Source organism: Microcaecilia unicolor, chromosome 1, assembly GCF_901765095.1.
Source record: "Microcaecilia unicolor chromosome 1, aMicUni1.1, whole genome shotgun sequence".
NCBI lineage: Eukaryota > Metazoa > Chordata > Amphibia > Gymnophiona > Siphonopidae > Microcaecilia > Microcaecilia unicolor.
The window spans coordinates 508,337,746-508,352,333 of NC_044031.1; the positions used below are offsets into that span (position 1 = coordinate 508,337,746).

General features: G+C 43.0%; 1 protein-coding gene across 1 annotated transcript in view; it reads left to right on the forward strand.

Moving 5' to 3' along the window:
* The window catches only part of TRIM55 (tripartite motif containing 55), a 134,422-nt gene that overhangs the window by 81,157 nt on the left and 38,677 nt on the right, over positions 1–14,588 (forward strand). The window contains 2 exon segments of the mRNA XM_030215139.1: positions 12,269–12,523; positions 13,460–13,550. Coding sequence (XP_030070999.1) covers positions 12,269–12,523; positions 13,460–13,550 — 346 coding nt within the window.

Consider the following 14,588-nt stretch of genomic DNA (forward strand, 5'->3'; position numbering starts at 1 on the left):
CTGACCATCCAACTCATGGGGAGGGCCCCTATTTTTACTGCCATGCCTATACCAGTATTCTGAACTGCAAGAAATCAGCCTGCTTATACCCCCACGGGAGCATCGCAGGCACTTGTCTCAAACAAGGATTCAGGATTTTCTGGGACCAGAGCCAGAACTGGAAAAGTTGCTGACTGGTACCATGTGGTGGTATGGGGAACCACTGCACCCCAGCAAAATCCAGGTGAAAGAGAGATAGGTTAGAACCATGTATACCATCCTGTACCAGCTAAGGGATTGGTTACATCTCAGGCAGAGGGGGATTTCAGTTACCTTTTTCCTGCATGTCATATGTAGGTTGCAGAGTATTAATGCCTGACTGCTGTGAACTGTCATCAAGCTAACTGCTATTATTCCAGCAAGGCACTGAAACGGAACTATAACATCCGTAAAAAGGGGAACAGTTATCTACTTTATAAAAATGCATGTTCTGTATTGGAGAGGAGAAGCAGAGGACTGATGCAAGTTGGCCACCTGTATATGAACGGTTGTGATATTTTTGGTTTTATCAATTGGAGTTCAAGTTCTGTTTGGTTCAAGTTGACAACAGGCATGGATTAAGTTATTCATAGAGCATTAAGTCTGGTGTTGTGCTTGCCTGGCCTGCCAGGATATTCCTGAGCCCGGCTCATCCTGAACAAATAAATTCTTTGTGTGCCAATTCTTTCCACCATTCTGGTCAGTGACTAGGCAACTGCCTAGCCAACATCAACAAGTTGGGGGTAACACAAATTGTGCCCAAAAAGGTACCTGGAGGCAAGCTAGAGAGTGAAAACCACACCACTCGAGGAGTTAATTTTTAAAGTTTTCCCAGTTTGGATTACAAATATTGGAGCAGAATGGGGCAAAATAATACCAGGCCATTTGGACTGTGTTATTCTGGCAAGGAGCAGGTGGAGAGACAGCTTGCCTTTGGACTTGATGCCAGCCACTGAGATGCAGTGCCGGATAAAAAATACTGTGTTATGGAGAGGCTGGGGATACTGTTTCTGTAAAAATTCAATTCTGTAGCCATTTCCTGTGGGCGGGTTTTTTTTTACCTGTGCCTGCGTTTGGGCGTGCATGCACCTAAAGAGAGTTCACCAATTGGGTGTGACCAATAGAGGAGATTAACACAGAAGCATGAGGAAAGGAGGGGCAATATAAGCTGCGTCCTGGAGGACTGTTGCCATTGCCAAGGGAGCCCTACAAGGATTGCTGGAGAGTCCCCGAGCAAGTGATGACGTCAAGCAGATATATCTTGGAGGAGGTCAACACCGCCTGAACCAAAAGAACTATTTTAGAGCCTGAAAATAGAGAACATTGGTGCTCACTGCCCTAAACACAAGGTGGTGTTTTCCCTGAAGGGTGACTACCTTATGGGGTGGATTTGTTATTCCAAATGCCATCATTGGTACAAATCTATGCCCAGTCTGCTTTAGTGCCAACAATGTGCAGAGACTTTGTACAAATCTGATGACTCTACTGACTCTGGTGGTCTGGAGAAGTCCCCTGAAATTTATGCTTTACAAAAAGTACCCAAGAGAGCGATACCTGAAGAAGAGATGGGAGGATGTGACTTAAAAGACTCTGCAGCAAGCCTGGTTGAAGCTGGTACATCAGCGATGGTGCCATCACTGCCAGAAAGCTTGGCTAGTTTGTCGTTGGAAAGTGCACCTGAGTACACCTGTGAGACTTTCCAATATGTGGTGAGCCTGCTACACCAAGGAGGTCATGGTCGTGGGGTGTGCCAACCACATGGCAAAAGCTGTGAATCACCCGGATCTGCATCGCAGAGCAGCACTGTATCTTCCAGGTTAGTGACTTCTTGTCTATGGGGAGTCTCCATTACTATCTAATCCCTTAGCTGTTGGCTAGGATGAGTTGGAGAATCATCAGCATAAAGATGGGAATCATTAGCATAAAGATGATACTGAAAACCATGAGAGGAGATCAGAGCACCATGGGAATAGGTATAGATCGAGAAAAGAAGAGGTCCCAAGATAGAGCCCTTAGGTGCACCAATTGATACTGGGTTAGCAGTGGAGGAGGATCCACAAGAGCATACACTAAAAGTGTGATGGTAGAGAAAAGAAGAAAAGCAAGACAGAACAGAGCCACAAAATCCAAATGATGACAGCATATCAAGGAGTAGGTGGTGATCAACAGTGTAAAAAGTAGTAGATAGACTGAGAAGGATAAGGCTAGAGTAGAGGCCATTGGATCTGACCAGGAACAGGTCATTGGAGACTTTAGCAAGGGTTGTTTCTGTTGAATGTAGAGGCCAAAATCCAGATTGTAGTGGATCAAAAATAGCTTAAGTTGAAAAAAAATCAAGACAACAGCAGTGAACAGCACGTTCAAGTAGCTTGGATAAAACATAGAAACACGATGGCTGATAAGGGCCAAATGCCCCATCCAGTCTGCCTATCCTCAGTAACCACTAACTCCTCCTTTTCCTAAGAGATCCCACGCTTTCTTAAATTCTGACACAGTCCTTGTCTCCATGACCTCCACCGGGAGGCCATTCCATGCATCCACCACCCTTTCCATGAAAGAGTATTTTCTTAGATTCCTCCTAAACCTATTTCCTCTTAACTTCATCCTATGCCCTCTCATTCCAGAGTTTTTCTTCATTTGAAAAAGGCTCACCTCCTGTACATTAATGCCACTGAGGTGTTTAAACATCTGTATCATATCCCCTCTCTCTCTCCTCTTTTCCAGTGTATACATGTTGAGGCCGCTGACCAATTTTGTAGCAGCCCTGTGGACCGACTCCATCCTGTTTATATCTTTATGTAGATGCAGTCTCCAAAATGCACACAATACTCTAAATGGGGCCTCACCAGAGACTTATACAAGGGCACTATCACCTCTTTTTTCCTGCTGGTAATCCCTCTCCTTATGCACCCGAAGATCCTTCTAGCTTTGACCGTCGCCTTTTCTACCTGTTTGGCCACCTTAAGATCATCAGACATAATCACCCCCAAGCACTTCATCCCCTATATTGTACCGGTCCCTTGGAATTTTGTAACCCGAGTGCGTGACCCTACATTTCTTAGCATTAAATCTTAGTTGCCAATAGAACTATTCTTCAAGCTTCACTAGATACTTCCTCATGCTATCCATGCCCTCCAGGGTATCCACCCTATTACAGAGTTTGGTATCATCTGCAAAGATAAGAAAGGGAGGAGGGAGATGGGGCATTAGTTGAAAGGGCAGATAGGGTCCAATGAAGATTTTTTGAAGAGTGGTGTAATCACAGCATGCTTAAAGACATCAGGAGCAGGCAGGGGCGTAGCCAGAAGTCCATTTGGGGGGAAACCAAAGGTGTAACTGAGGGGATCAGGTATTCTCTTCTCTATATTATTTTGGTACACGCTAACGTTGCCATTAGTGTGTGGCCTTAAAAAAAATTAACTGATGTATTTACTGCTACCATGTTGTAGATGGTAAGGGTGGCACCCCGACATAATAGCCCTGACAAAACAGCCTGGTAACAAAATAGCCCTTGACAAATCAGCCTCTAACAAAATAGCCCCTCCCACAAGATAGCCCTCCCACAAAATAACCCTTGACAAAATAGCCCCTAGACAAAATAGCCCGCTAGAAAAAAAATGTAGTGCCATATTCTGGGCAGCCTGATTGGGCCCTTTTGTCAGGGGGCTAATTGGTCAAGGGCTATATTGTGGGTAGGCCATTTTGACAGTGGCTATTATGTCGGGAGCTTTTTTTGTTTGGAGCTTTTTTGTTGGGGCCATTTTGTCAGGGCTATTTTGACCGGGTACCAGTAAGGGCTCATGTGATATTCCTGCACTAACTAGTTAGCATTTGGTAATGTAGCTGCACCAACTGATTAGTGCTGGAACACCCACTCTCTGCCCCCAGACTTGCCCCCTCAAAAAAATTTTAAAAATATTTTTAGTGCGCAGTTAGCACATACACATTTGGAACTTAGGGGCCTTTTTACTAAGGCATGCCTAAAAGTGGCCTGCGCTGGTGTAGGCATGTGTTCTGGACGCACGCAGGTCAATTTTTCAGTGTCCCTGGAAAAAAAGGTTTTTTTTTGTGGCCAAAAATGGGCGTGCGGCAAAATTAAAACCAGCGCATGCCCATTTTTAGCCTGAGACCTTACCGCCACCCATTGACTTAGCAGTAAGGTCTCACATGCTAGCCGGGCAATAAATGGCCAGCGTGCATAAACTGCCAATTACCGCCGGGTATGCTCCACATGGTAAATACGTTTTGGGCACGCATCAAAAACAGAATTACCACCCAGGTCACATGGTAACCAGGCGGTAGTTCCAATTTGGCATGCGTTGGACAACTGTAGGCGCCCACACGCCTTAGTAAAAGGGCCCCTTACTGCAGGATGCCTGAGCATGTTCCACAGTACACCACTTTAAGCTACCTTAGGCACACATTAGCATCTAATGCAGTTTAGTAAAAGATCCCCTAAGTGGGCCTTTTATAAAGGCATGCTAGCATTTTTGGTGTGTGCTAAAAATAAGTGTGTGCTGAACGCTAGAGATACCCATATATTCGTATATTCGTCTCTAGCATTTAGCGCATGCTAAAAATGCCACCATATCTTCATAAAAGAGCCCCTAAATTAATAGTATGCTACCGGATCTTAGTGAAAAGGTCTTCCAGTGGTGGAATATCAATCAATTGGAGTGCAAATGGCATTAACAAATTAAAAAGTTCAAGTGCCACAGGGCACAAATAATATTTAACTAACAAAGACTGAAAAAATTCTTAGAGGCAGCTCTCAGATCAAATGGAGGAAATTACAAATACATTTCCAAACCTCTAGCCAGAAGGACTGCAAGCTAGGGGAGTCATAGACCACGGGCTCCTTTTACAAAGCCGTGCTAGTGATTTGGGCGTGGCAAATGCAATGAAGCCCTTAGGAATTGAAAGGGCTTCATCACATGTGCAGTGCTGAAATCGCTAGTGCGGCTTTGTAAAAGGAACCCCGTATGCGCAGAAGTACCTAATTGCTGAGAGCTACGCCAGTATGTTGCTGGCTCATGTAAGGGTAGAATTCCTTATTCTATCTTGAGTCCAAAAGAGCCGATAAGAACAATAAAATAGGGTATGAGCAAGATTAGTAGACAAGGAAAGTCTCTTCATTGCTGACCAGAAAGTATTCAAATTGACACTGTCTATTTTGTTTTTATTTCCCAAGTGTGCCTCAATGCTATTCTAGACATGAAAAACGAGTTCCTCAGATTTTTATGGCCCTCTGCAGATAATATTTTTACAAACAAAATGCAAGTCATATTCTTCTTAGGTTGTCCCCTAGGTAATAGAGCTTTCATGGATACAATATACCAGCTGTGCCCACTTAAAAATTGGGTTCTGGAAAGGCCATATTTGGTAGCTAAAGCAGGGCATGAGATAGAATTGTTAAGCAATGGAGCTATTGACCAGATCCCCAAGTGCTGCCACAAAGACCAAGATATTGATTTTTTTTTGTTGATCTTTATTCTGGGATTGTACTGTACCATATGGACACTGTGATAGTATCACAGCTGGAGACTTCCATTATTTTTTCTAATACACAAATCTTTGACTGTCGCTTTAATTGTACAAGCTATATTAAGACACTCCAGCAACAGCAATGTTGAAAGATTACATAATGCAACAGAGAAAATCCATTCCTCCTTCTCTTTCAATTAAGATGGAAGAGTAGACAAGGAAGGATCTACCATTAACTAGTGGGCCCCTTAACACAGAAGGGATGCAACATGTTATAGATAAAAATCTGGGAAGCCAACTCCATCAGATGTTTTGGGTAAAGCAATTCTTGGAGTTTTGCCCTTCCAAGCAAATTGGATAAATATTTTCTCAAGTGTTATATAAACCTTGGGGTATAGATCCAGAAACATACTCAAAATGTAGCTAATTTGGGGAGTACTTATCATTTAGATAGTTTCTATTCTGGTCCACCAGGAAAGGGTCAATGGGATCATCATAAAGTGGTCTCTCTGACGTTGTTCAAAATGAGTTTTCATTAAATTGAAGCATTAGTTGAGGTCTAGATTAAAGCTGGAGCACAGCCCCTCTTATATCCAAGTTGGCAATTTCTCCCTGAGTTATTATATCATCCGTGGACATATTTTCCAACTTGGACCAGTTAATTATATCGCTGGAGAATGTTGAAGAGTTCACTGTATCTAATAGTTCATAAGAGGACAGTGTGGGCTTCATCAAAAATACTAGATCATCTGCACAAGCAGTTAGTTTACCTTCAACCTATCATGCCCTGAATATGAGTTTTGTCCCTTAGCTAAATTAAAAATTAGTGGTGACTGGGGGCATCACTGTTTGGTACCATGGTGTAAGGGAAATTATGCGGATAGAATATCATTAATCAAAATCCTGGACACTGGATGTGAACATAACAGACGGATCCATTTAATAAATGTGTCACCTAGCCTGAACCATTCTAGAACTCTCAACATATATGGCCACTCGATGTGGTCAAATGCTTCTAAATAAACCTTAATGGAGGTTATTTTGTTTGATCTAGTGGTCTCTATTAACATATATAAACACAAAGCACAAGGGGTTTGTAAAATAGTCATCAAACAAAAATCCTCATAAACATATACCTCTGATATTCAGTTGGCAGCGGATAGCGTTTTTCTCTCTGCTGCCAGTGCTAAAACTATAAATTCAATGCCGGGCCCTGTCTGAATATCGACCAGGTCCTACATAACTATGTAAAAGCTCAACAGAGCCCTGGGAACCGCCTCCTGGCCTTCACAAAGCCCCACTTCTTCCCTTCCCTCTACCCCAGCCCACCGCCATGCAGACCCCCCTTCCCCTGGAATAGCTCCCCAACATCCAACCCCCTACCCCAGTCTAGGTAGACCCCACCCCTGAGCCTACCATACCTCTTTGGTGGTCCAGTGGGGTCAATGGGGACAGGAGCAATGCCCCCTAGCTTTTGCCCCTTTTAGCTGCCTGTGGAAAATGGCAACTGTGACTCTTGTGGCAACTTGCAGTACAAGTACCGTGAGCTGCTATGGCAACCATTTTCCTCAAGCTTCTGCAAGGGGCAGGCGTAAGGAGCTTTGTTCCTGCTTCCATCAACCCTGCTGAACCACCAGAGAGCTACAGTAAGCTTTGGGGGGTGGGGGGCTATGTAGACCTGGGATTGGGGGTTGGGGGCTAGAGCAGGGGGTTCTGTGTGGCGGCAGCTTGGGGGAGGGGGAAAGGAAGGGGGGATTTTGCAGGGGCCAAGAGGGGCTCCCAGGGCTCCATAGAGCCTTTAAATAGCTATTCAGGTCCGGGTTGATGTTCAGTGCCGAGGCCCAATACACCCGCTTAGCTATATGGGTCCCAGCACTGAATAATGCCAGCACCCGCATAACCACTGGATCCTCCCCAAAGTTGCCTCCTGTATTGCCCCTAACCTGCCCACTTTTTCTTGGGCCAATCAGAGCAGATATTCAGCAGCACTGCCCGGTTAAGTGCTGAATATCAGCCGTTAGGTGTCCCCAGGTGATTTAGCAGGCAGGAGCTTAAACTGCTTTGACTATCAGCTGGTATATGTTTATGAGGACTTTTGTTTGATGACTATTTGACAATTCCTTGTGCTTTTTGTTTGTGCATATTATTTTTGCACATTGGGTACACTTCTCTTATTTTATTTCTCTGTGGTCTCTATTAAGTCATGGAAAAAGTCATGCATTGCCACCACTATATCTGTCTGATGTTTGTGAATTAGAAAGTCCATCACTTCAAGTAATCTTGTGGCAAGAATCTTAGCTAAAATCTTACAATCCAGGTTTAACAAAGAAATAGATCTATAACTCTCTACCTGAGATGGATCTCTCCTTGACTTTGGAAATACAGTTACCTGAGCTTCTAAGAATGTTTCTGTATATTTGGGCAAGGAGTACAGTGGATGAAACACTGTATAGAGCTTAGGGCCTACTGCACATTGCTTAAAGAACTCCCAGGTGTAGCCATCAGGCCCAGGGGACTTTTGTGAAAGCAGGGACTGGATAGTTTGGTTATTTCCTCCATACTTATAGGGAGCCCCAGTCAAAGTTGTGCATTACACATGTCCACTGTTTCTGGGCAGTTCAGTTGGTACAGAAGATCATAATACCATGCAAATTGAGCGACTGTATCTTTGCTATTTCTTAATAGCTTTGATGCTGAGGTTGTTATAGCAGCAATATGATTTCTATACTTCTGTATAGATAAATAATGGGCCATTAAGGGGGAAATTTATCAAGCAGCATAAGGGCTTATGCATGGGCATCAGGGCCTTAATGTGCGTTAAGGGAATTAACGCATGCTTAATAATAAGAAGCCCATTTTCTACCTAACTCTGCTTGATGAATTCTCCCCTAAGTGGCCTGTGTTGCATATGAACATTATTATGAGACAACTGGGAGCTCAGCATTTTACTGTGAGCATATTTTAATCAAGTAAGTTCAAAAGGATATTGATTCTGTGATACACATGTTTTCTCCCTATAGATAAGAATTTTATCTCTGGTTGTGTAAAGTCAAATTGTTATCTGAGTAAAAACAGAGTTGGATAGAATTTGGCATTGAATATTTCTAAAACAGGAATTATGTTCGTGAGCAGAACCTATACTGACAGGGGTTAGGCCTCATGTCGTGGTTCCTATACAAAGGTCAGATTATTAGCTTGGGTGTTATAATTGATTCACAGTTGCCCATGCAAGCTTCGGAGAAAATATTTCTTCACCCAATGCATAATTAAACTCTGGAATTCGTTGCCGGAGAACGTGGTGGAGGCGGTTAGCTTAGCAGAGTTTAAAAAGGGGTTAGACGGTTTCCTAAAGGACAAGTCCATAAACCACTACTAAATGGACTTGGGAAAAATCCACAATTCCAGGAATAACATGTATAGAATGTTTGTACGTTTGGGAAGCTCGCCAGGTGCCCTTGGCCTGGATTGGCCGCTGTCGTGGACAGGATGCTGGGCTCGATGGACCCTTGGTCTTTTCCCAGTGTGGCAATACTTATGTACTTATAAGTATCTAAGAGGCCCTTTTACTAAGCCATGGTAAAAAGTGGCCTGCGGTAGTGTAGGCGCATGTATTGGGTGCGTGCCGGGCCAGTTTTTACCGCATCTACAAAAAAGAGCTTTTTTTTTAATGGAACAGGAAAAGGGTCTGCGGTAAAAATGAAACCAGCGCACGTCCAAAACTGGCCCGAGTCCTTAACACCACCCATTGATCTAGCGGTAAAGGCTCACGCACTACACACACACACACACACGCAGTGACCGGTCGGTGCGTGCCAAGTGCCCGTGTAGCAGGAAATAAATAAATAATTCATCCATGCATTATGGGTGTGCTCCAAATCTGAAATTACCGCCAGGAGTTCACGCTGGTCTGGCGGTAATCTCATTTGGGCGCACGCTGCACTCGCGTAGAGCCTACCATGGTTTAGTAAAAGGGCCCCTAAGTTGGTACAAATGTGTTTTTATGAATTGAAAGTTTTGAGCAAGCATAAACCTTTTTAGCTGAGCTATGACTTTCAGATTGTGGTTCAAAGTTTGGTACTTTCTAGGATTGACTATTGCAATAGTCTTTATTTGGGGATGTTTTAGGCTAAGTTCCAAGCTTTGCAGGTAGTTCAACATGCTGATAGTGCAGAGTATGTTGTGTAAATCAGTAAAATAAACTAATTCTTTAATATATTTTGAATTGTACTTTTTTGACAACAGACTGTGAAAAATGCACACGAGTGAAGATTTTTACAAGGCACAGTTCATCCTGCTTGATAAAATAGGAATTTGCACAAAACTTTATGCAAAAACTTCAAATACATATAATATATATATATGAATTTGCATAAAACTTATGCAAGAACTTTTTATATATACGGTATATATTTGATATGTGTCCAATGAGAATTATATTTATAAACATGGCTTCTGATGTGTTCTGTTTTGACATTTATTTTGCATCAATAAACATCAAGAAAAGAAAAGCCAAAAGTGTCTATTGTGCAAATAGTGCAATGTTCAAAACATGCAAAAACTCAATTGTTTGAAAGGTTCAATGTCAAATTTCAAGCTGAAAATCCCACCCTCAACTGAAGATGCTTGCACTTGGGTTTAGCACTTTTGTTAAATCCAAGTAAGAGAAACTTGGAAAGTTATGCTCCAACCAAACTAGCTGATAGGACTAACAATAATGCACAGATGGTCTCAGAATCTCAAGGTTTAATTATGTTTTAAGTCACATGACTCTTATTGTCCATTCCTCACTCATGGAGATGACAGCATTGAGCAGCATACAAAAGTTTCAAATTATTTTAATCACAAAGGGGCCCTTTTACTAAGGCTTGCCCCAAAGTGGCCTGCGCTGGTGTAGGTATGTGTTTTGGACACGCACTGGTTCATTTCCTGAGCGTGCCTGGAAAAAAGGGGATTTTTTTATTGTGTTGAAAAATGGACGTGTGGCAAAATAAAAACCAGCATGCGATCATTTTTGGCCTGAGACCTTAACGCCACCCATTGACTTAGCAGTAAGGTGTCACGCGCTAACCAGGCGGTAAGTGTCAAGCACGTGCCAACTTATGATTACCGCTGGATAAGTGCCCCGTGGTAGAAAATAAATATTTTTACTGCGTGTTTTGGGCCTGTGCAAAAAATGGAATTACCACCCAGGACAAGCAGTAGCCGGGGTAGTGCCAATATGATGCATGTTGGATACGCATAGAGGGGCATAATCGAACGGGGGCGCCCATCTCTAAGGACGGCCCCGTAAAGTGGTGTCCCTGACCGTATTATCAAAACAAGTTGGGCGGCCATCTTTTGTTTCGATAATAAGGTCGGGGATGGCCAAATCTCAACATTTGGGTCGACCTTAGAGATGGCTGCCATTGGTTTTCGCCGATAATGGAAACTAAGGAGGGCCATCTCAAAACCGGCCAAATCCAAGCCATTTGGTCATGGGAGGAGCCAGCATTTGTAGTGCACTGGTCCCCTTCACATGCCAGGACTCCAACCGGGCACCCTAGGGGGCACTGCAGTGGACTTCACAAATTGCTCCCAGGTGTATAGCTCCCTTACCTTGGGTGCTGAGCTCTTCAAACCACCCCCCCAAAACCAATTCCCCATAACTGTACACCACTACCATAGCCCTAAGGGGTGAAGGGGGCACCTACATGTGGGTACAGTGTGTTTCGGGTAGGTTTTGGAGGGCTCACATTTACCACAAGTGTAACAGGTAGGGGGGGATGGGCCTGGGTCCGCCTGGCTGAAATGCACTGCACCCACTAAAACTGCTCCAGGGACCTGCATACTGCTGTCATGGAGCTGGGTATGACATTTGAGGCTGGCATAGAGGCTGGCAAAACTTTTTTTTTAAGTTTGTTTTTTTAGGGCGGGAGGGGGTGGTGACCACTGGGGGAGTAAGGGGAGGTGATCCCCGATTCCATCTGGTGGTCATCTGGTCAGTTCGGGCACCTTTTCAAGGCTTGGTCGTGAACAAAAAGGGACCAAGTAAAATCGGCCAAATGCTCATCAGGGCCGCCCTTCTTTTTTCCATTATCGGCCAAGAATGGCCATCTGTTATCCACGCCCCCGTCCCGCCTTCGGTACACTGCTGACACACCCCCTTGAACTTTGGCAGTCCCTGCGATGGAAAGCAGTTGAGGATGGCCAAAATCGGCTTTCGATTATGCCGATTTGGCTGGCCCTGAGAGAAGGCCGCCCATCTACCAGTTTGTGTCGGAAGATGGGCGCCCTTCTCTTTCGAAAATGAGCTGGATGGGCACCTATGTGCCTTAGTAAAAAAAACCCAAAATCTCTTATTCAAATAGTCCAGGAATAGCCAATCACAGTGGCAGGAGCTCATGTGACCCATAGATATATAACTGAATCCAAATCTGAAATATTAGATACAAGTGGAAATAGCATTCCAATAACATGTTTGCTTAGATTATGGGTAAGGCTCTTATACATTTTCTGTGTACCATTTGCTAAACTACAGACTTTTAAACTGAAAGATTAAGAAGGAAAAAATGTTAGTTAATTTTTACAAACATGTTTAATTTCAGTCACATATGGTTCATAATTTAAGCGCTGGAGTTGCTTTAATTCTTTTTAATTCAAAACAGTATTATTCATTGAAATGATCTAAAATAAAATGAGGAAGGCAGGGGATGATATCAAAAGGTAATAAAGTGTTTTCTGCTTCTTCTCCTCACTCCCTTCCCTCCCCTGCTTTGATCTGGTAAAGGTTAAGATGGAGTCAGATGGTGGTCATCAGAGCCCACAAACCACCGATCCTCTGTTTTACCCCAGCTGGTATAAGACTCAGACATGGCAAGCCCTTGACTCAAATACAGCCCAGGCAAGTGACGCTTTGGGTCATGGAGGGCCATCAATCTGTGCAGAAGTGAATGTACAAAAGTCAGAAGGTACAGAGGCAACCTCAAAGGAAAACACTGCTTTGAGTGGTAAGGCCAGCAGATCAGCTGCAACTGGTCTCCAGGTCAGTGTCCGTTATCTTGAGATGACATATGTGTGTCAGAGCTGCCAAGGGGGGGCTGATTTTTGAGGAAGGTTTTAGGAAAACCCCAAGACCTGCTCTACTCTACCCAGCCCCACTCCCAGCTCTTCCCTAGCTGTGCCTCCTGGCTCCACCCTCTGATATACCTCAATTGCACAGCTTCAGCCCCCTTCCAGCAGCAGGAGATACCTTAATAAAACGTCATTTCCTGCTACTGTGGGACTAGTCTCATGATAAGAGCTATGAGATTTTGCAGCTGTTATCCTGTGACTGGTCCTGCGGCAGCAGGAGATGACGTCTTATTAACACATCTCCTGCTGCTGATGGAGGCGTGTTTTCAAAGCACTTAGACTTACAAAGTTACATAGTCCCCATGACCACAAAAGGAGCAACGGGAGAAGAAAGTTATGATTATGATTATTATTATTCAGTCACAATTGGGAAAATTGAACCACTGCAAAAAGTAATCAACAAAATAAAATAAGCCCAAGTTCTCACACTAGATATGTGCACAGTGCATATCTTCAGTTCATTTGGCCTTTTCACTCTGATTTTTGTTTCACACTTTTATTTTAGTACAAGTTTTTTTATGTGCATTAAAACTTTTAAATGTGCACGAACCAACATAATGCATGTTAACTCTTAGGTCAATGCATGTTAAATCAATTTAGGGTGCACTCTATTTTTTAAGGCATACTAATGAGCCGAATGAGCACTACAGAATGTGCATCCCTGCCTCACGCACCTTCTGGCAGAGGGCAGAAAATGCCTCACATACCACAAGTTCTTCTGATGCAAAGGCGAATGTTCTAACTACTGCACCAAATGCCTGAATGTTACTTTGATAGCCTGCAATGGCACCAGTGCTAGTACAGTACAATGCATGAATAATAAAGCATTCTTCTTATTTTCTCACAGGAGTTAGAATTCTGCTTGTCATTTTTGGCTTTCTTTATCATACTGCACCACCTCTGGAGTCAGATTCAATTCATGATATATTCTTTACTCGGTATGAAATATTTACCTTTTACTCATCAACTAACACCAGTAGTGTAGTAACTTCCCATCATACTTCCAGCTGGTTTAGAAAAAAATTATAATTGCTCTCTATGCTAAGCCATGCAAATAAAAAAATTAAATAAATAAAAGATGATGCATGCAGATTTTCGAGCATATTTTCAAAGCACTTAGCCTTCCAAAGTTCCATAGAAACCTATGGAACTTTGGAAGGCTAACTGCTTTGAAAATGAGTATTTTTGCCAACAAATCAATACTTCTTTGTCCAGCATCCTCACTTCTAAGTTTAGTACATTTATATAATAATTTTAAGTTTAGAAGCTTAATTGATATCATCAGGCATCATGGGGTAATTCCATAAGGACCAAGTGACAAAAGAGAGGGTTCAAAACTACACAACTACAAGCAGCCAAACAAAAAAAATCACAGCTGGGCCTTCAAGACTGTGACAAACGAGAGTCCTTTAATCACAAAGACCCGACATGGGCCACGTTTTGGCATAACAATGCCTGCCTCAGGAATCCAGAATTATAGTGCTCTCGAAAATACAGACAAAACAGGTGAAAAAATCCTACATAATACCACAATCTGATTCTTTTCTTTTCAATGATGATATATCTGAGAAAGTTACTAGCACATCAGGTAAAACCTCTGTGGTGAACACTGTCGGTTAGAAAAAATGCCAAATGAATCATTTGGCAGTTTTTCTAACAGTGTTCACCATCTATTTTGTCTGTATTTTCAAGAGCATTGTAATTCTGCACCCCTGAGGCAGGCGTTGTTAGGCCAAAACACGCCCAGTTGTGCTTTTTTTCATTGGCTGTAATTCCATAAGAAGCCACCTAGATTTAAGTGGTAAGAGCTAATGCCAGTATTCTAGTCATTTAATCATGAATGTAGACACACATGCATAAAGGACCATATTCTGGTTTCTTGGTACAGTAAAGTCTCGATTATTCAACCTAAATGGGACCGACTCGTTGGATAAATGAAAAGTTGGAAAATACAGAAAACACTGCATAAACTCCTC